This window comes from Pyxicephalus adspersus, chromosome 6, assembly GCF_032062135.1.
Source record: "Pyxicephalus adspersus chromosome 6, UCB_Pads_2.0, whole genome shotgun sequence".
Lineage (NCBI taxonomy): Eukaryota > Metazoa > Chordata > Amphibia > Anura > Pyxicephalidae > Pyxicephalus > Pyxicephalus adspersus.
In genome coordinates this window covers 3,182,659-3,206,178 of record NC_092863.1, presented here as the reverse complement: position 1 = coordinate 3,206,178, position 23,520 = coordinate 3,182,659, and the positions used below count along the sequence as shown (strand labels likewise).

General features: G+C 38.5%; 1 protein-coding gene and 1 long non-coding RNA gene across 3 annotated transcripts in view; one reads left to right on the top strand and one right to left on the bottom strand.

Annotated features, from left to right (window-relative positions):
- The first annotated feature begins 5,482 nt into the window (after nucleotides 1–5,482).
- NFATC2 (nuclear factor of activated T cells 2) overlaps nucleotides 5,483–23,520 on the top strand; it is a 121,977-nt gene continuing 103,939 nt past the window's right edge. The window contains exon 1 of one of the 2 annotated variants that reach the window (XM_072414164.1): nucleotides 5,483–5,767. Coding sequence is in view for 1 of the 2 variants with exons in the window: in XM_072414162.1 (XP_072270263.1) it covers nucleotides 5,701–5,767 (67 nt within the window). In the remaining variant the exon portion in view is untranslated. The remainder of the gene's footprint in view (nucleotides 5,768–23,520) is intronic. The other variant, XM_072414162.1, reaches the window with a different exon arrangement.
- Nucleotides 7,229–17,789, bottom strand: LOC140332445 (uncharacterized). The gene is made up of 3 exons (XR_011921125.1): nucleotides 17,666–17,789; nucleotides 7,707–7,818; nucleotides 7,229–7,539 (listed from the first exon to the last, which is right to left on the bottom strand). It is a non-coding gene; the product is annotated as an uncharacterized lncRNA (long non-coding RNA).

Here is a 23,520-nt window from a genome sequence, read left to right as displayed (position 1 = left end):
AAACTAATTATATTTATGCTGTTTTCAGCCTACTTTAATGTAAATTATTAGAATGGGTATGAGCATAGAAACATGTGCCCTGCCTGAATAATATAAGGAAGGGCCATGTCTTTTGGGAAGGCAGTTGGCTCTTTGTACACACGTCAGATGATTCTCTTCCGATTCTCGCTTCAGGGCTCGTATCAGACGAGAATCTGACATGTGTACAGTGGCCATCCAATGTCGTTCATAGATCTGTCCTGGCAGATCGACGAATGAGGAACGACTGCAATGAAACTGAAGGTAGGAGAGTGGATCGGGATGCCCCCTCCCCTCTCCATAGAGCAGAACAGTGCTGTTTGTACAGGCTCGTTCATGCATCTTTTAGTCTTTTGTCATTGGAAAGGATTGTGAACGTGTGTACGTAGCCTCAGCAAACCCCTGCAATAATTACTATATTCCCAAAAGTGGTCACAAAGAGGAAATGTGGGGGGAAAATCAAAAATTTTACAGTTGGTATTGGAACAAGAATACAATACTTTGAACCATAAAGGTAAGACAGGACAAAGGATACAAAAAAAGTAAAAAAAAAAGTTTTGTCTTCAGATCAGCCTTTCAATACTTTTTTTTACATGGGGGAACCTTTAAAATAGATTTCAGGTCTTGGGAACCCCCTACTATAATTACTACATCCACATCGCACAGTGCATTAGCATGGGGGTCAGCAGAATAATGCCTCCCTATTAGGAAGAATGTCCCCCATACAGAAAGCCCATAAAATTTTTGGAGTCAGTTAATCTGACCTGAAGGGCACAAACTGTTAATTGCTCAAGGAACTCCTAGCAACCTCTGGAGGAAGCCTGGGGTTCCTTGGAACCCTGGTTGAGAAATACCGTAGTTGGAAGGTTTATCGTATTTTGCAAATTATGGAAGTAGACAGGTTTTTGCATTCAGGCTGTGGCTGCTTTTGAGAGAAAATTTCTGTAAGGCATTAAATACCTTTTACCTGGAATGTGTTATGGGGTAATTAAACTGAAAGTTCGACTGCAATTGAAAGCCCGCTATACTAATCTATTCCTGTTCCATCGCAGGGTGCGGCCATCTTCTTTCTTCTTCACTCCCTAATTGTGATCCATGGCTATTTTAATTGGCCAGGTTGGGATAAGGTCCTAACTTGGCATCCAAACTTGAGCTGTACATAGTACAGGTACAAGGTTCTGGAGCAATCAGGCAGGTAAAATGAGCTCTTGCCAAAGGGACATAGCCTGTCCCCTTCTGTATTAATGACCTGTCTGAATAAACTGGAACTAAAGTTTCTACGGCTTTGTGTTTTGAAGGTTTATGAACCGCATGTGTTAAATATGAAGCTGGCCTTGGTGTGCAAAACTTTACTCCCTTGGAGTGAACTGTTACTAAAGAAATAAATAACAGCAGGTATGCGTGTGGATTTTTAAATTAATCTTAGTTATGAATACTTCTGTATTGTAATGCTGTGAAAGTTCTTATTATGTGATTGACTTTCAGGGTGTTCTACAGCTGTGCTGAATGTAAAGCAGAAGCTATGGGAAGATAAGCTGTATTCTTTTCATACACCGCAAAGTTATCCTTTTTCATTTTCACTTGTCAGCAACTTTTATTTCATGCAAAAATATTATCCTTTTTACTGCAAAGTGAACAGGGAACATAACTGCAGAATACAATATTCAGATGTAAAAATAAAACCAGAAATTTAAGTACATTTCAGCACATTTAAAAAAAAAAAAACCCATAGAATTTAAAGATCACTTGTCATAATTATCCCTATGTATTTTGTCATAGATGTCACTGCATTGTATTTAAAAAAATGTAGTGTTTGTTCAGATTTTTCCCTGACTTCCCCCTATTGGTTCCCAGTGACAAGTCTTTCTATTAATTCTATTATGTGATGATGTCATAGGTCATCAAGCCAATAGGCGAGGTCTCATGATGTCAGCGCGGCCAAGTTCAGCTGGGGGAAAGCCGAGAGAGGGAGACACATCGCCTGAACAGGGATTCCATTCACAGGCATCACCAGAGAGAAGAAAATGTTACAATGGATTTTGTAACAATGCAATTGGGTGTTGGATGTGGTTCATACATTTGTAAACCACAATATGTTCATGCTACAACCTCCCGCATAATACCTTGAAAAGGCAGTTAGCAAACATAGATTTTGAATATTGGCAGTAATTTGTTACAAAACCCAACCATTACACAGTATTTATTTATTAATATATATATATATATATATATATATATATATATATTTATATTGCGCAGGGCTTTACAAAGTTCATAGTCATGTGACTAGCTGTCCCTCAGAGGGGCTCACAATCTAATGTCCCTACCATAATCATATGTCATTAATACAGTCTAAGGTCAATTTTGGGGGGAACCCAATTAACTTAACTGAATGTTTTTGGGATGTGGGAGGATACCGGAGTACCCGAGGGAAACCTAAGCAAACACGGGGAGAACCTGCAAACTCCAAGCAGATAGTATCCTGGCCAAGATTCGAACCTGGGACCTAGAGCTGCAAAGACCAGATATATTAGAATAATAATTAAAAAGCAAGACAACCAAGAAATAATATTTTAGTTATTGATGAAGTTTGGAAGGCTGAGTCAGCTCCTGGCATCTTATGTGGGTAGTGCTTGGCATACGCTATGCATATTTCTATAAGCCGGATTTTGGATAAATTTAAAGCGATCCTTGAGATGAACTATAAGTATTCCGGTGTCATCCACTGGTCCATTATATGATTAGTATTAGGTCCGTTTTCACCACCATCATGACAAAAAAAGTTAGTATGTTTTCTATACAAACAAAGCCTCACTCTAAAGTTGGTTGTATAAATGATGGATTTCATTTCATATTTTTGATTGATTAGACTTTTTGTCCAAAATTACTTTTACTTTGTACTAATATGTAGGGACTAAGCTGTCACTGAAACAGGTTTCCCTAAAGAATTGCCCTGGATCTATATTCACCTCTGGTGTTTGCAAAGTGATTGGGAATATTGGGTTCACTTCATACATTTCCCATAATGAGAAAAAAGTTACATTTTGTCCTCATTTAATCAGAAAACCTTCATCCATGCGTTTGAGGAGTCCACTTGCTGTTGGGCAATCTCCAAACATGTTTTCTTTTGATTTTATGAACACCCTTCAATAAAGTCCTGCTCTGCTGATTGTAAAAGCTTAAAGTGGTCTTAAAGAAAGATCCTTACATCTCCATTGTGGATATTCAGCTGCTTCAGTGTTATCCTTGTTGTCTTTGCTGGATCCCTAATTAATGCCCTTCATGCCCAATGGGTAAATTTTCATGGGTGTGAGCTCTTCGGTGTCCTCGCCTTCTCCTGTGTCACTGTCTGTATCTGTCTGTCATTTGCAACCTCTATTTAATGTACAGCGCTGCGTAATATGTTGGCACTATATAAATACTGTTTATTATTATTGTTATTATTATTAATAATAATAATAATAATAAGAAGAAGAAGAAGAAGAAGAAGAATAGGTTACCTTCTCTTGTCAGGTTTGTAGTAGTTCCAAATTCTTTCTATTTTGTTAAAGAGATTTATTAGTACTGGTGAGATGTTTAGGTTTTTTTTTCTGTTGCACCACTGGTCTGTTTGTAGAGCTCTTTGATCATGTGATACTTTGATTGCACACAGGTGGACCTAATCAACTAATTATGTTCCATTTCTGGTTATTACAATTGGACAAGAAGATATTTAGGGGTGGTTTCATAGCATATGTACTCACAACATTTTAATATGCATATCACATTTTTCTTCTACATATTAGACTATATTGTTAAGTCTGTTGGTTGTTAAAGTAGAACTAAAATACCACTCTGAAAACTGGTGATCAGGCAGGTGTTTATAGTGCAGAAAGGGACAGACGATATTTCTTCTGCAATAACTCAAGATGGCTGAAGATCAGAATGAGAAAGAGAAGAAGGAAGAAGATGGTGGTGCCCACAAAGGAACAGGGATGGGTATAAAAGTTGTGCTTTTTTGTCTTCCAGGTTGTAATGCAGCAAAATATTACAAACAGGACCTGATTAATTAAAGCTCTCGAAGGCTTGATGATGATAGACATTCATTGGAAAACTTGGGTGATCCAGCAAACCAGGAATGGATTTCTTTAAAATTTTTCAACTTCTTGGCAAATGTTTTCAATCCTGGACTAAGTGCACTCCAAGTTTGCTGGATCATTAACTTTCTCCCATGATAGTCTATCTTATCCAGTCTAGGAGAGTTTAATAAATCCGGCTCACAGAGAAAGGGATGAATACTTTTGCAAGGTACTCTATACCTCAATGTTAAGCTGTATATATTGAAGAAACTATATAAGTAAAAGATAACACCCAAAAAAGTCCCATGGTCCTGTCAGTAACAAACTGTCTCAAGCTGTGTTACCCTGTGTCAGGAAGTGTGTCAGAACTACTGATTACCCATAATATATATATATATATATATATATATATATATATATATATATATTATGGGTAATCAGTAGTTCTGACACACAACACACATTTATATAAATAGAATAATACTTAAAATAACACTGCAGTGCGCATTTTTGTTTTTGCATTTCAATATAATTCTATACAGATATAATTAAAAGCTTTCAATTGTATATTTATTAATCAAAAAAAAAAACCCAGAAAAACAAAAAAGAGAATCATTGATGAGGTTTACTTTATTCATGCCAGTGAAGCACAAGTTCAGCCTCAGGATATAAATCTGTAAAAAAAACAATTTGGCAATGGCTGATTCTTTTTTTACAACTCAATAAGTTTCCTTTAGATTTCAGAAAAAAAAATGAAGTTTTGTAGGTTTCTAGCTTCTGGTTACAGTGGTTGTTGACAAAGTTATTCTTTAAGTAAATCAACTCTTATCTATTTTTCTAGAGTTTTAGACTAACACATAACTTATTGGCTCAGCCCACACTTGAATAAAAAAGTTAAGTAAGATGCTGACAGCCGGGAGATTGCTAGTTAACCCCTTTTATTATGGGATTATGGTGATGTAATGGCATAGCGCAGCCCAGCAAAGCGCTAATGGACTTAAACAGAAGCTGTGCTGTGCCTGCAGTTTTTATTAGTAATAGTACACACAACATTTTTCTCTCTCACTCTTTTTTTTTTTTACATATAGATCATTGGGTATTTTTCCTCTGCACTCTCCTCATAGCTTAGCACTCAACAATTAGGCGCTTGTACTGCTAGACTGAGAGAGCCTCAGAGAACTGGCTTGGCTCAGTGCTGTGAGACGTCATGGATTCCTGAGTGTGAAGTTTGCAGGAAAGCCCTCAGTTTAGAAGATGGAGCTGATCCAAACGTTCCCATAGCAATGGGATAAACAGGAGGAAACACTGAGGGAATCCCGTTATTCAAACACTATAAACACTCAGAGCAGGGGAGGAAGTGGCCTTTCCCTCTCTAGTAACCCAGATCACAGACAACTGTGCTCACTTCATGTCAAGCTCTCATCTTCGTTGGTCCCTCTCCTCCGAGTTCCTACATTGCAGAGGGTCTACCTCCCCCTGTTTTTTTTTTTTCACCCCTCTCTTTTGCCTGGCAGAATTGACTTAATATGAACCAAAGAAGATTTTTCTTCCTATAAATATACAATTTTTTTAAGTTTTTGATTTTTTTTTTTTTTGTTTTTTGTTTTCTTTTTTCAATATCCATATGCAGAGAGAAGCAGCCTGCAGACTGGCACAATATCATCAGCGCATCATGAGATCTATGGATCAAGGTAAGTTAGAGAGAATTCACATGGGCATAAAGGGGTAGCAGGTGAAGAAATGTTTAAAGTGTTATTATCTGTGAATGTATTATTTGCTATATACTTTATGATACTATGTAAAATATTAATAATGTGTAAAATGCGTGCAAGGCTAGATAGATCGATAAGATAAATATGAATTGATTATTTTCTTTCTATAAGGTAAGGTACTTATATAGTAAAATATGTTAACTACAAAAATATATTTGCAAACATTATTTTTTCATTGGCTAAATATATTGTTCACCTTAAGCTATTTACTGATCTAAACTGCCAGGTATAATCAATAGATTGGCAGTCAAAGGCTTTTTTTATGTGCTACTTTCAGAAGCAGAGAGACACACTGTAGGTATCTTTGTGTATATATATATATAAAGGTATCATGTGCTTGTCATTTAGGTTTACATTTTTGAGGCAGGAATATATATATTGAAGTGTGAATATTACGAACACAGAACGGCAGTGTGTGGCACGACTCATATATAGGTGACGGGTAGCATATTATTACAGCTTGACGGTGGTGAAATTACCGTGTGTTAATCACCCCTTCTTTATCACCACAGAAAAAACGGCACTGTGTCGTATACCTCAAACCTACATGACAGCAGAATTTAACCCTGAGGGTTTCAGAACAGGTTTTATAACTTATCTTTCATCACTAAAGGGCTCACAGTTTAGATATGAAACCTGGAGTTGTAGAAATATAAAACAAACTATTAGTCTAAAAATGCCCAAATGGCAGAGCTGGTATTCTATTCTGTACTGTAGTGTGCAAAAGTTACGTCTTTTTAAAATATGGAGGGAAAGGAGGGGGTGTTGAACACATGCTCTGTATTTACATGTCAAAACTCACAGGGAAAATATATGGAGTAAGAGTCACGTGTAAGACTTAAAGAATTGTATTCAGCAAAAAAAGGAATCTTTTTTTCCTGCGGCTTTGCTAATCAGTTTATATACAACGTTCGTTAGTTAAAGCTTCATCCAAAATGGCTTTTGTAGTTTTCGTCTCTAAGGAATTCCGGCTAATAAAAAATACTAAAGTTTTCATACTGTAAAATTCACAAGAGGGGACTCCAGTTCAATGTGAGTGATGTTACCTTTGATGTATGTTATGGCAGGGGAGACACAAATTTCTAAAGGGAAATCTCCCCAAATAGAGCCTTTGAGCGATTAGAGAAACCTGCAGACAATTTAGTCCCCTATTAATATCCACAAATGACGTATTTGTGGGCTTTTAACCTTTGTAGAAAGTTACTGTTTCTCTCTTTGCAATTCAAACCGTCTATGAAATGTTGTATAGAAAACACTCTGTTGGTAGAGCCCTGAAGGAAGGGGAGACCCTAAATTCAGTCTTTCATTGCTCAGTGTTTAATTCTACATGTGAGATGTTTTGTGGGTGATATGTGGAGGGTACTGGGCAATTAAGTGAGATTTAGTGTACACAGCAACCAGTGTCGGTTTGTAGTGTAAATGTAGACCATACTGGTAGCTGGAAAGAATGTAGTCCTACCAAAATTATGTCACCACCAGGCACATGCGAGAGGGAATTCCATTTGGGGAAAAAAAATACCTATTAATAATAGTTTAGGGCTTTGGCTATTGGGAAGAGTTTGACTGCCAGTCCTTTCCCACTCACTTTCTGAAGGAGGTCCAAAGTTATCTGGAAGATATGACTCCAATCCTGGGACTCACCCAAGAAGGAGATCCCCGGCACCCCTCAGACCACTTCCATGAGCAAATCCCTAAAGACCAAACACAGTGAGTCATTTTCCCATCTCAATACACAACAGGAGACACTGTGATTCCTATAAGAATATAGTTTTTTGTATATAGATTTTACAGAGTCAAGCATACATCATATATCTATTTCCTGAGTTGTCTAAAGTGATAAAAGTAAAATAAGACTTACCTTCTATTTTCTGTGGGCTGTTACGCATGCTTGTTACCCAAGTCCTTCATACTTTGTACTGTGTTGTTTATATAGTTTTTCTTCCTTGTTTTCTTAAGATTGATGCATTCCACTGCAAAAGAGTAAGCGTCATCATTATTAGAAATATATATCTCTAACAGCTGGGTGAATCCAAACACATTTTCCAGCATAGAGAAGACCACCAGTAAATGTTGCCAAAGATAAATGCTAATGAAGGAAGATAATTTTGCCATGAAACAGACAAGACAAATGCTGGAGGTCTCCATATGGAACTGTTTGGATTCACCTAAATTAAAATGACAAACATTACAGACTTTTTATTAGATATAGCATGTTACATAGAGCTGCATTTTCAGTGTAGGAATTCTTAAACACAAATGTTGGTAACTCTTTTTTTTTTTAGAACAGGTGAACAAATATATCAAATAGGAGCAGAAAATGACTACTATAAATAAATAGAACATTCCTTTTTTTAGCACATTTGTGGCCTCTTTGTATCACCACCATTAAGCCTATGGATACAGCCATAAAAATTAAGACCTATTAGGTGCTGGAGGTCCATACCATGCCTATGCAGACAACTGCAGCTGCAGAATTGTTGTGGGGAACCCAAACTTTAAAAGAAATTATATTGCAGAACACATATTGGAATTTCTATACTATGGTAAGATGTCTGAGGGAGTCCTAGAGTAAATAAAGTTTGCAAAGGTTGAGAGCCACTTATACAAAAGAAGTGCTACACAAATGCAGAGAGTGCACAAAACACTACATAGTTTTCTTTTTTGTCCATTAATCGCAGGATTAATAGAAATATATTTTTTTTGCCAGCTTTAATTTTACTTGGAATAAAGTGACTATAGAATATTTACTAAACCCTATTCTTATTCTCACTGCTTCCTGGCTTTGTGTTGGATCAAAGGCAGCCAAATCAAACCAGAGAATTCTTTAATAGAGTAAAGAATTGTACGTACATATGAATAAGTCATTTCAAGGCGTTCTGCCAAGAACAGCTCACACACAAAATATCCAGACTATATCAGGAATGCAGAAAATGGAGCTGATTTTAAAGATATTTAAGAATGTTTAATAGCCCAGTAATAACATCAGGTACCCAAACAACATAAAGGTGAGAAGGCTATCTATTTTTATTCTGGTAAGGACTTTTGTATATCCAAAATTAATCAGTGTTGATTGGTGATGTATAGTAACCCAGAGGAATTAGAATGTATTTACATATAGCCTAATCACGGGAAGATTAGATGATTGGTGTATCCAATAAAAATATGGTAAAGGAGCTGTTATGTCATCACATATATTAGAGGCTCTGGTTTTGGGATGTGGGGTACAACTTTTGTGAACCTGGTTTCCCTTTCCTGCTTTTGCACCTAGAGAAGTCATAATTCTCCTACTTCAATCTACATGAATGTAAAGTTTAGGATCGTTTAGGATGTAGCCAAGAACCCATCTGCAAAGATCAATACCAGCTTCCTTCTATCTAGAAAAAAACAGTTTTAGTTAGGTATTGCCTTTGCTGTTGATTATTTGCTTGGTGTCAGTGCGCTCTGCCAAGTACATTTTGCCTTATTATATACACTGCTATCTGTAGCACAGCACAGCTTCTATTTAATGCAGAAACAGCAAGGAAATAAAATCTGAGCCATTGTCATGCACGTGGCATTCTTTATTGCAGGTTAGGAAGTTTACACAAGTTGTGTATACTTAGGGTATGTATTGTGACAGATTTCTCTGCAGACCCCATTCAAACAAACACTGTTCATATTACTATAGCAGGCTGCTGTGCATCAGAATGACATTTTTAACCGATAACAGTACAAAATTTTACAGTAGCAAGTCTTGATAAATTATTATCAACTTCCATCTGAGCTGAGTAACCATTACTCACAATAAACGTTTAACTGGTTCTCGGTTTAATACCAGTCATTAGCGAGACTCGTTTAAACTATCCCAGACTAAGCAATCAATGTAAAGACTTTAAATCAGTATTGAGAAACTGTAAACTGACCATAATCTTTACCAGATTGCAAAGACGTTAAAAGGATTGTTAAGGTTGGCCCTCCTGCTACGCAGTTGTTGGTGGATCTAAAAGGGACTGAAGAAGTCGATTAGATTGTAAATGATATGCTCAGCCTATGCAGTGACGTGTTGCTAAATATAAGACCCTGCATCTCTCTATGTATAAAATACAGGACCACCAAGTGTAAGCTATATATGTTAGTTATGATTGCACAATGTGATGAAGTGGAGGAAATAGCAGACTATTGTCAATGACTACGAAATAGCTTAAAGCTATTAAGTCAGATATAAAATTCCTCTTCTGTACTCAAAACATAAAAATGTATTTTTTAATGCAAGCAATATAAGTACCCCAGATTTGGCATTTGTGCAGTCCCTGCACAACAGCATTCAGATTGGGGGAAAGAGAAGCAGCACAAGCAGCCAATTAGTTGTGCTGCAGCGAAAACAGTCAATGTGGGCCGTATCATACCTATCCAGTGATAATCTAAAAAAAACACTTTATTTTGGAAAACACTATAGCCTTGTTAACTCGTATTTTAAAAAGAAGGAAGAAATGATTTAAATATCAAGCAGCAAAGTTTTTATTTAATATCACTGCAGTGTGCAAAATTTGCACTCTATTTAAATGTAAAATCATAAAAAGTCTGCAAGGAATAGTAAGGGAGACATATGCAGCCCAAAAAGCACAAGTGTGGAACACTAGGGATTTCATCGATATTAATGTGGCACCTAGCTGAGATACAGAAGGACCAAAAGTCTTTTGGAAATTGAGCAGGTTAGCATGCATAGTTCGTGATAATGGATTCAGCATGAACATAGCTGGGCAAAATACTTCACAAATGACAGGGGTCAGCTAACAAATTTCCTACAACTTTTGGAATATGTCAAGATTTGCAATATGCAATCTACAGGGCAATTCTTCTTCTCCTGGGCAATTGGAGAGCCAGCTGGATAGGCAAGCATAGAAGTGGATTTATAGAACAGACAAGAGAAGCAGGAAAAAGTTGGGAGTACGACATATCACCAGTGAAAAATCACTGATGCTTATACCACTTTAAAACACATTAGTCTTACCCTTTTAAATGCCAAGATAAAGGCATCCCCAAAAAAACAGATTATGTTATCACCATGACCTTCTCTTCTTCACTCTTCTAATTGCTGGAAAAAAAAACTATACCAGCTGTAAAAACACAAAGTAAAAAAAAAGGAAAAACATTTTTAGGCAGGAACTGGTGCTATCAATGCTCTGACGCAGATACATAACCGAAAGCAGGACAGTGGAGGATTTTTAAGACAGAAAAACAAATCTACGACAAAACAAAGCTCTGAAATATGATTTTTATATCAATTAGATACTAGTGGAGCCGGTAAAACAGCTGATTCCTATTACCAAAAAGACAGAGGTCCTAAGTTACAGAAACTCAGTCACAGTCAGTTGACAAGGCTGGAGTCATATTTATTCAATATTAGTAAGTCATGTGCTTTAACTTAAGACTTGAATATTTTTAGCTTATATTTAGTGCCAAGAAAGCACGGTAACCAAAAGCCAAGAATTGCCAGAAGGCGCTTAACCGGTTTATTTAATGAAGCAGCGCCGCAAAAAAGCAAGAAAGATGTGCACTGGCAGCGTCCCACAGCAACCAGAAGTGAACAAAATTATTTCTAATTGGTTGCATTGGGTCACTGCACTTTGTTATTTCGGTATTTTTAATGCTACAGGTCAACTGTCCTAAGGCCTGTTGCAACAAAGTACCATTTCATGGAGATATCGGCCATTTTTATTAGACAGTATGGTATGGTTAAAACCCCTCTCAGTTTGTTTTTTTTGTTGGCCACCTGTGTTCCTTTGGGGAGATTTACTTTTATTCCTATTTCAGAGACACATCAGGAAGTAAAGGGTTTTCTCTCCAAATCAGAAGAAGAAACTTATATGTATAACAAAAAAAAAGGTTATGTTCAGCACAGTGAGGACATATATACATATTATATGTTATTATATATATTAAGGTTTTTATATATAAAAGTCCTATATATATTTAACTAGATGGTGTATTCAATAAGTAGAGACCGGTCCTCTGTCTGCAAGACCAATTTTGTCCTCCTGAAAAGACTCTAGATCGGTGTTTCTGAACCAGGGTTCCTCCAGAGGGTGCTAGGGGTTCCTTGAGCAATTTGTGACTTTCAGGTCGGTGTAAGTGACGCCGATGATCTTAATGGCTATCTGTAAGGGTGACATTCTTCCCAATAGCTAGCAATGTAAGAGGAATTCTTCCAACTGACCACCACACTAATATACTGTGAGCTGTGGATAGAGTATTAATAGCAGGGGGTCCCTGAAATTCTGAAAGTTCAAAATTCAGAGGTTCCCCCACGTAAAATGTCACTCTAAATGATAAACATTTTAAAATAGATAAAGCTGATATTTTGCATTCCCTGCTATCAATATTGTAATGAAAATACTAAAAAAAACATTTCCTGTTCATGACATACTTTATTTTAGATCCAATAGTAAGCAGATCATGGCTGGTGGGAGGGTCTGTTGGAGTGCAGTACATAGCTTCCTTTAAACAGGAAACTGTGATAATTCCCACATGCAATGGTTAACTTGAAAGAAGTGAAATCCAATGAATGAAAGGTGTGGGCCAGAGATAATAAGGCTGGGCAGGAAAGGATGAGATGATCCTGGATATTTGCCAGCAAGGAGATTATAGACCTTTCTACAGCTTTTACTGCATGGGAAGCTGACTGTCTGCAGTAGGAAAGCTTGAAGAGCCTATAGAACTGTTCAAGACTAAAGATAAGCATAGCTAGTTTTCTGGCACTTAATACATTGTCTGCCCTGCTGTCCCTGCCTGTACCCAACAGCGTCGATGCAAATCCAATTGCCGGATAGAATAGTGAATAGTTAAAGCTCCTGGCTGCTGTCCCATTGGGGAGATTTCCAATCACTTCCTGTTGTAGAACACAAAAGAGGAAGTTGACGTAATGCAAGCAGACTTCCTTAGGAATAAGTGTACCAAGTTGAAGATTTCTCATGTTCAGGTGTCAGCAGTAAAATGTGGATTTTCTATCACTTGATAAAGATCACCAGAGGGGGGGATTCTTACCATTAGGGTCGTAGACAGCCATAAAAACTTGTAAAGGGTTCCAAACCTTCCACATTTTATCCAAAATTATAAATGCTTGAATTGATTTTGAAATTAATTTACCAAAACTTTCACTTTTATGGATTACCATGACATATTACATACACTAGCAATCAAAAAAGAAAATAGAAAGAAGAAGAAATAGTGAATACGAAAAGGTATCATGCCAAAAAAAGAAGAAAAAAAGGAAAAGAGTCAGGTCTTTAATCCCTCACAAATCATAAATGTAATAGTTCATCCTTTAGAAGGTTTCCCAACCTACAAATGCACTTGGTAGCCGGCCTGTTTCCTCGTCTCACTTTTCACTGTTAGCGTCTGTCAGATCTGCTTATTAAAACATGCATATCCAAGGACCAAAATCATGATTATTAGTGAAAGGCTTTTAGAAGAGGTCTGCAAAGTGTATAATGTATGTTTTGTGGTTAGAAGAGGTGAAATGAACACAGTCCCCTAATAAATTATTCAGCTCTTCATCACTTAAGCACTTTCAATGCTGTCCATTTCAGCATCGAAGAGCGCAATGCTATCCAAGCAGAAGACGTGAATCTTAAAAATGAGACAGGGACATAGAGTAACATTCCTCTAAATGTCCAACACATCCTCAGAGGATTTCCAAAATGTATTTAAAGCAGACCCGTACGGAGAATGAAACACTGTAGGCTTCCATTGCAGAATTCTATTTGGAAAGGCAAATTTATGGCCTATCTTTGGCTTCGGTGACTGCATTTGGCTTGCAAATGTGTCATTTTACCTCCCTAGCAGTAATTCCGAGTGTGGCTTGGGGTGAATTATCCATACCAAAAGTGGTAACCGCGAGCCACACTCGGGGTGGAATTGCCAGGGAGTTTTCAAGTCATACCTGGTCCCCACGTGCCCGCGGCGTCCTCCAGCACTGCCCGCGGCGTCCTCCAGCACTGCCCGCGGCGTCCTCCAGCGGTGCCCAGCATCTGCTTCCCTACACAGAACCTGGAATGGATCTGTCCTGGATTGGGAATGATTTTTAGAAAACCTATTGAAGGTTTGATAGATCTGCACACTGGTCTGTTCGTTCCTATGGTTGGTGTGTATTTATGAAGCCCTTCTATATCCAAATAAATACATCCTTAGCACAGGCGTAAATTGGCTGAGTGGCATACAAACGGAGTAGAACCTAGTCATGGCTAGGGCTTTGTCAACAAAAAGTTGTGAGGTGCTCAGCAACTCCACTCACTGAAGATCCCTAACATTGGACTGAAAATATGTATTTAGATAGCTGCCACTACTTGAGAGGGTTGAGGGGAAACATTTAAAGAACAACTTCACTTAAAAAGAAGTTGTCCTTTACATCACAGAATTTTTGTAAGAAGCTAAATATTTACCAGTTTGACAGTATTACGTTGGAGCTTCATGCGGTTCTATAAGCAGAGGACTCTGCTGAGGTCACTTTGGGCATACTTTGCACATTCTGTAACGCCTCCCTTTACATAACCATACAATGCCCAATTCAGCAATTTTAGCAAAAACGGTGATGTATATATGATAAACCCCTTTGGTAGTTATCAGCAGCTTAGGCAATAGCTCTGGAATCCTCCGTTTACTGCCAAAAACCCATGAGTGAGTCATTTCATTCTCAAGATTTTCATTTTCCTTTACGTCCAGTGAAATGAATTATTGTGCCCGTCTAAAATAGAGCCTGCATTTTTCACCGCTACCCTTCTTTTCCGACCATGTTGTGAGCTTCGCGAGAAACACTGCGCTTATTCAACGCTTAACCAAACAAGAGACATGAAAGGTCCATTCTAAATACCAAGTTGATGCTGTTTTTGGAGGCTTTTAAAACCTCACAGAAACCATTACCGCAGAAATCATTACTGCAGTCAGAGAGAAGGGCCGTTTTTTTTACATTTTATATAATTAGGCAGGTCTAAATATTACGGGTGAATTCATTAGCGGCTTGATCCAGGTGTACGGAAACTCAGATCTAGGTGAGAAAAGAGTTTTCCTGAACCTCGGATTGGTTATTGGAAGGTCGATCTTAAAATCTTTTTAAATACAAATTTATAAATGACGAACCATCAAAAAAACATACAGTTGTGTAAAGTTGAATTTGCTTTGGATATCAACTTACTCAGGATTGCCAAATGTTAGTGGACCATAACACCTATGTGAGCTTGTTGGACATCCTATTCCATCACCATGGCCATTATTATGGAGTTGTGTTATTTCCCCATTTGTGGTTCCAACAGCCTCCACTCCTTCCCATAGACTTCCCATAGGGCTATAGAGTGTGCCTGTGTGCCCATGTAAACAATAAGTGATATTGGCTAGCAATCTGCATTTCAAAAGTACTCAGTAGGGGTGATGTCAGGGCTTTGTGGAGGACACTTGACACTTCCTGCATACCAAACTGGTCCCACCATGTTCTTAGGAGCTGGCTTTGTATCCATGGGTACAATCAGGCTAAGACAAAAAATGGCCTCCCCAGACTGGTAACAGCCTTCTATAAAAGAAACATCTGAATTTATTTATTTGGAGGAGCTCCACTTACTTTAGCCATATAGTGTAGCTGTGATCCTACATGCAGTTTTGTCTGCTGTAAGTCCCAAAGGGCAGCATGTCTGAGACTGATTCCCATTTTCTTCCAGGCTAAGCCAGTGCATGCTAATAATTGTTGAAGTTTCTCTAAATCCATAAACAGAAATTAAATTTGTTACAACTTGAAAGTTCTTAGATATGCCGACTACATTTTTTTAAGGTGTTTTCCCTTTATTTTTCCTTGGTGATTTGCCTGTAACACATGTCCTCACCTAGGGTGACTACACTCATTGATTGTACTGTATCTATGGAGAAGCAGCGTTGTCACCTTAGCACAGGAAGTGTGTTAGGACTACAGACCATTCCACCTACATATCACAATATATTGAGAAGTGTGTTCTGCAGTCCATAAAAAAATGGAAACATACTAGCAGTCAGCATAGAATCGCTCACAAGATTTCCAGGAAAATGAACAGGTATTTTGCAGACTTTTTGGCAGGTCTTCCTTTAAACTGAATCTATACAATAAACTGGAATGCTAATCAAGGGATCACTTGCAAAGCAGTCAAAAATATAGAGGACCCATAATCCTTTGTAATATGTGGCAATTTAATGCACCTCAATTTCTTACTACTGCCTTTCAGCAAACACTCATCAATGAATGTGAACACCTCCAGCTACATAGCGAATTGATCCCATTTTTTAACCATTTCTAACTACTGCTTGTCTACCACCTGTCTGAAGTCATCCCAAATCTGTGGAGGGAGGGAAAGAGAAAGGTTATATCAATGTATAGAGGCAATCAGGATGTCTGCTATGAATATGGAACTGCAGCTAACCTTCCTAAGTGTATTCTCTCTATAAACCTCTTTCATCTTTGTTGCTTTAGGGTTAAACCAAATCATCAAAACCTAAAATTCTGCTCAGACAGGTCCTTTATTGTACAAGGGGCAGGCCATGTCCCTTCCAAAATAAAATAAGCTCTCATTTTTTATTGAAAACTCACCTGTCCACACTCGCTGCCACTTTTTTACTATTCATTTAGCCCTGGCAGCCCCAGGGGATGCCCGGCAATCAAATTCCTGCTGCAAATGCAAGAAGGCAGTAAACAAGCTAATAAGTGTGTATACTGCAGAGGGGACACCACTTGACCTTTCTGTAATAACAATCCTCCCTGTTGACCATTGTGAAACTATAGTTCCTCTTTAAAACTCCTTCCAGTTTTTTTTTTTGCTTTTTGTGTACCACAGAGGTCTTTTCACTTCCCATTCTAGAGGTGCAACAAGAGGTTAAAGGAAATCTCAAAGTGAAAGAAATTACCCTTGCAGACAGGAAGAGGTGAAAAATACCATTCACCTTTTATTCTGGGTACAAAGGTCACCAATAGAGCACTAGGGGGTCACCAAACCCTTCCCAGTATTACCTAAATCTTCGAGAAAAGTATTAGAGAGATATTATGCTTTTTTTTTAATCAGAGTTTGAATACATTTTTTTCATTTGTTGCAATTCCTTTTCTATATATTTGCTCCGGCTCAGTAATTCCCAAAGACTGGAAAAAAACTTTGGGAACCAAGAATCATAATAAGGAGTGTTCAATAATGGCAGCCATCACGGACTTGCACTTGCAAAATGATTTGTGTTTCCATTCGCAGATAGAAGCTGAAGGGTGCTTTAAATTTGCGTTTTAAAATTTCTCTTCAAATTTACATTGCATTGTTCTGCTACAGGCTCAATCACTCCCATTTATGTGAATAGGAACAATTTTTTCATGTGGTGCGGTTTGCTGCTCCATGAAAACGCGTATATGGTCATCGCCATTAGGAGAGCCAGTAAAGGATTGCAGTGCGGTTTCAGAAATCGGCAAATCGCTTTTGGCTGGGTGGTTGCTTTTATTTCCCTGGAATTAAAAGCAACCGCATTTAAAGCAAACTTACCATCAAATTTTTTTACTTTATATTAAGGGTGAATAACACTTTGATATAATGACAAAAATACTTTTAATATTTAAAAAACTTTTTTTCGGTTAGAAGGAGAACCCTCCCCCATTCCCTCTTCACTGCCATGCTGGTAAAGACCTAATAGGAATCCTGCAGCCTCCTGGGATACAAATGTCACATATCCCAGAAGCCTGCTTCTTCTGTACATGATCTCTATTATAAAAATAAAGTGCCAATCTCACACATGAGCAATGAAATTGGCATTTTTTTTTAGATTATAAGGAACAGAGTTACCCAAGCTTACCCCTGTGCAGTGCAGGATGGGGTGACGTGGGAAGCAGCACCTGGAGGTTCCTCCACACCAGGAAGAAGAAATCCAGGACGACGTGGGATTGAATGAAATCTGACTGCGGAGTGATTGACAACTCTGGAATAAAGATAAAATAAAGGTAAGTGTTATTTTATTTTTTTAATGAAACTTCTGCTTTTGAGTGATTGGGATCAGTGTTTTTCATGTATTTGTTGTGGTGGATCGCAGTGTGGCCACAATTCACTTTTGGAGTTCTGGAGGAAGAAATGCAGCTGCAAAGCATTGATGTGTGCGCCGCGGTTTGCTGCTCCATGTAAACGCATGTATGGGTATTGCCATAAGGAGAACCTGTCTTAAGGTAATATTGCCTGCTGCCTTTCCTGACTGCTCCTGGATCACTGGGATATCCTAAGGGTTTTATAAAGCAGATGTAAACCAATAATTCAATCACCAGGTCCATGTTTATTGAATAAAATCCTGGTTTTCATGTTTGTCTTCTTTTGTTATATCTCAGCTCTGCTATTTTCTACCCATCACCATTTATTTGAACATCACAGGTTGCTGCATGACATTTGGTGACAACACTGATCCAAGTCTGTGCAATGGATTTCAGGTGACAACCACACATGGGTCGTTACCATGGCAACCATTACTGCTCTTTCCTTAAATGTACCAAAATAATCACTTATGACAAGAAACTAAAACATTTATTATCACACGCTAATAAAAAGATAAGAACAAGTTAAAAAACAAATCCTTCCTCACACACCACTGACAAAATTTCCGCCAAAAGCCAAAGTCGCCGCGCACGGCACGACGGGAGACCCGGGCAGCTGCACCCGCGCAGGCCACGTGACAGCCCACGGCCAATGGGCTGGCCGGATAGAGGCGCGCTCACACCCTTGAAGAGAGAGAGGCGGTGTGAGGTAAATTTAGACTGAGACTGTCATGGCGGGTGAAACGGAAATAGTCCATAAAATGACGGAATGTCCGCAATAAAATCACTCGGTGTTATGTAATGTGTTTAATATTGTATTCTTTGTGTTCCCTGTACGTGTTAGTAGTATTGGGTCCCTCAAAACCGAGGCTTCTTTACAATTATGGTAACTTAACTGTGTTTTATTATTTTTGGAATTCCAGATCATATTACATAGCAATTTACACAGAAATATGGAATATTGTGACCATTAGCATCTTCCTTGAAGTTGGCTGGAAATGACAAAGGTCTATACTAGAGCAGCATTACTGAGATATAATAAATATATAAAGGAATAAACATAGCCATGGGATGTACAGAACAATTAATGGTTTACATCTGCATTATAAAACAGAATATCCAAGTGACTGGCCCTTGCAGGAGCAGCTGGTGGACTTGCCTTCAGACAGGTTCTCTTTATACATGCATTGTTTCTGAGTGCTGCAGTTCTATTTATACCCAAACACACCTTTTCTCATTGATTTACATTGCAGCACACCACTGTGCACGCCAACACTCCTATATGTGCTGACCAGTTTCAGGTGACAACTTGTCAGCCACAGAATTGCTATGGTGTCACCTGTGCTGCGGTGGGGGACACTGCCGTCATGTATAAGTAGCCTCTCGCAATCGTTTGACAGCGTGGCCTTAATGTTTAGATTGGGGAAGAGCTGCACCTCTTCATTAAATGTGTTCTGTGTCCCCCGTGAGGTTTTCCGCATCACTTCCTGTGTGGTCAGCATGATGGGAAGTGATGGGATTTTGTAAATAAAGTTTACAAAACTGCAGTCAGACAAGCCCGATATTGCTGGTTTGCTGCATATTGTCTGATTGTATTTTTTTATCATTTTTAAAATCTGTCATGGGCGCCGCCATCTTCACCCGAACCTCTTATTATTATTATTATTATTATTAATAATAATATTAATAAACAGGATTTATATAGCGCCAACATATTACGCAGCGCTGTACATTAACCAGGGCTTGCAAATGACAGAAGAATACAGACAGTGACACAGGAGGAGAGGACCCTGCCCCGAAGAGCTTACAATCTATGATGTGGGGGAAGTAAGACAATAGGAGGGGGATATAGAATGGTGACAGAAAAAGACGGGTAGGCAAGTTTGAAAAGATGGGTATTGAGGGCTCTTTTAAATGAGCAGAAAGTAGGAGCAAGCTGAATAGGACGGGGAGACCATTCCAGAGAGTTGGGGCAGCTCTTGAAAAGTCTTGGTGCCGTGCATGTGATGAGGTTATGAGTGAGGAAGTCTTTAGTAGGTCATTAAAGGAGCAAAGAGAGGGGCTGGGGGGTTATCAGGGCAGAAATGTAAGTGGGAAAAGAAGTGTGGAGGGGTTTGAAGGCAAAGCACAGGTTGATTCTCAGGTGAAATGGAAGCCAATGAAGAGAACTACAAAGAGATGTAGCAGAAGAGGCACAGTGGGAAGGCTGTGTATGGGGTAGGTAGGTGGAAAGGCTGTGTATGGGGTAGGTAGGTGGGAAGGCTGTGTATGGGGTAGGTGGAAAGGCTGTGTATGGGGTAGGTAGGTGGGAAGGCTGTGTGGGGGGTAGGTAGGTGGGTAGGCTGTGTATGGGGTAGGTAGGTGGGAAGGCTGTGTATGGGACAGATAGATCTGAGTGTCATCAGCATACAGATGTAAGCCAAAGGAGGATATGAGACTACTGAGAGAGGAGGTTCTGGACCTTCGGCATAGCTGATTGGCCAGGCTCTGGCACACACGTGCAGCCCCCTGGATGCCGAGATACCCGGCCTGCACATGTACAACTCAGAATACTTTGCTCCTGCAGCCCTAGCAGAGCTGTGTCTCGTGTTCTGCATCCAGGAACACATACCTCAGCTCCGCTAGGACTGCAGGAGCAATCAAGAAAGCGGAGCTGTCAAGTGCTGGTTATCTGAATTTTCTGGTTATCTGAGTTCCCGATAACCGGGGTTCTACTGTATATGAATTATTAATATAACAATAGGTGTGGTTTAAGCTGTATATTTCAGCAAACAAAAATTTATTGTTAGGGATTTCTTAATACATTTGTAGTGGGGTGAACACCCCATTCTCCCCGCACTGCAGGTATAAAATAATTTTTTTTGTCTGGGGGGTGATATTGTGCACATCCTCAGGATTTTATTAATTCTTACCAGCCAGCAATACCTGGACCTTATACTAAGGTTATAACTCAGTTTACATTCATCAAATAATTGCAAACTAGCAGATACATTTTTTTATAATGCAGAAGGAACTTAGAAAATCCCTTCTGCAATGAAATGCTGTCTGCTCGCATTTTATTTTTTCCATTTTTAGTTCCGCTTTCAGGCCACTATAATTGTTTCCTGGTGGCAGTAATATCTGCTAGCATTTATTGGGCTTAGCATTATAATAGCAAATAAATACATAGCAATGATGTCATATTTCAGGGATCCAGTCCCCAAAATTGTTTGTAATTATGAGATAATTGTACTTTTATTTTGTAGTGTGCCAGTGTTACGCTGACCTTCCTCCGACCCGGTCACCCACAGAGCCTCTTGTTAAAATGTGAGCTGGGCCTTTGTATGTGCGGTTTATTCATCATTCAATCTCACTTTGCCAGAACATGGAGTTGAAATTCTCTATAGGAAAGAATAGATCGATGCATAGATCATGCCCTGGCCTGGCTTGGAAAATTGGACATGCTGCCTCATGTGTGGTAATGGCAGAATCAATGACAAGGTAAGTATTTGTACAGGAGGAAGGACAGGGCATAGTATTTCTCATTACATATCTGGTGGCCAATAATTTTAGTTTTTAAAAGAATGTTATTGGGTAAGTCTCCATAATGGTCAATAGCGGTAATTTTTTTTAAAGCTTATGGAAATCTTTTTTCTGCAGTACATGGGTTAATGTTAAGCTCGATGCTGACATCCAATATCCCAGACACTGAGAGGCCTGAGTGTCTGCTGCAATTTATATTGTGATGAACCATTGAAATCCCTAATTACAGCAAATTACGGTAGAATCTTAGGAGGATTAACAGAGTGTTCTTAACTTCCACTTTTCTCAGAAGTTTGGTCCCTATTCCGATCAATATCGGCTTCCATTGCTTTTAAATAACAAGCGTGAGCCACAACACTATTGATCTGCGGTGTTATTTTCTCAGCTTCAGCCTGGCAGTCCTGATTTATGGTTAAAGGCAAGAAGCAGCGACTGTTTTGTATAGTATTTCTGTAGTTCAGAGGTTGGTAATGTCTGGCGTGAAATAGCAATGTTGAGTATAAATACAAAATATTAAAACACTTTTACTGTAGACTTGGGTTGGAATAAAGTGTAACTCCAGACAACTTTTGTTTTGCAGAAACTAAGGAAGAGTTTTACAGTCCGGCAAATTTTGTAGGTGTCTATGGATTCACTGGGAGATCTCCCTCTCTGTCCTGCATGACCACCAAAAAACTTATCACCTTTTGTTAGTTTCTGGTGTTATAGAGATGCAGATCCAAAAAAGGCAAACAAAGAAGTAGCAGTCTTTTATTTGATGGCCACTTCTTTATAAATAGGGCTTTCTGTACATCCAAACATCAATACTATGAGATGTAAACTTGTTAAACAACGGCACGGCAAAACCTGGAAAAGATCCAAACCTTGGTGACTTTATAAACTCTTCCCTCCAAATTTTTTTGAGGAATTTGTCTTTGTTTCATTAGTAATAATTAAATGCAGTGACTGGGTGGGAGTAGGGCATTATTTTTGAATGCCGTCTTCATGACCCAGCCCAGGGTTCATTTGTCCTCACCATAATTATGGCTGCAGATGGAAATGATGAGGGCGAAATATGATATTTATCATAAAACAAGAAAGGAACAGATAAGAGAACCCTACATTTACCCCCATCTAGTTTTTTTTTTCTTTAGATGCCTCTGATGGATTGTTTTTCGGCTATTCATCTTTATTTGGTGCTGCAAGATAATGAAACCATTAATAATTTTGTAGGCAATATCAGGACTAGACTGATAGAGGACATGGTGTAATACAATCTCCATAGCCTTAATCTGACCTGTCAGATATTATTATTATTTTAAAATATAGCTCCGGTTTTACAAAATTCAAAACTTTTAAAGTAGACATACTGGATCCTGCTTTGTGGAAAAATTAGAATATATATTTAATGTGTGTTGGATGAAACTTTTTCAAAGTTTAGGCACTTTCAAATCAGATTTTGATGGTAGCTGGTTAGTTTGAACTTGCTGACTTCGGTTCAGTTTCAGTTTGATGTCGTTGGGCAGAGATGCAATCTTTTTGCTCTTGTTCGGTTTATGATGGAAAATAGTCTGCTGAACTTTGCTACAATCATTGTGACAGATTTCTGCAAACTGAATGATATAATAATAATAATGGATCTAGGCAAGGCGAGGTATATGTGTAAGGGTTGCTGGAAATCCCTCTTTCCCACTCTTCAATGTAAATGGCAGGGTCTGCTTCTCTGCATGCTGTAAGAATAAAAAATAGGAATGTGTTTTGGGTTTCAGAAGGTGCTGGTGGCTTCACCATTGCCTAAGATAGAGCCTAGACAAAAAGGAATGACAATTTGATTTAACAAGCACTTCAGCGCTTCTACAACACAATAATGAGTGCTAAATCTATTGTCCCATCTGTACCCAAAATGTACTTTGCTTTAGGATACTTTAGTTGCTTCCCCCCAGCAACTAAACAGCATAGCAGGAGAGTAAGGATATAGAAAATATGACCTTCTGGTTGGGACACTGTTAAGGTGAATTTGTAGGGAAAAGTACAAGTATACAATATACCAAAGATTAGGATTGTTTGAAATGCATTGGCAGTTTTTTAATTTGAGAACACAATTTAGGAGATACTATATAACTGTGTTCTG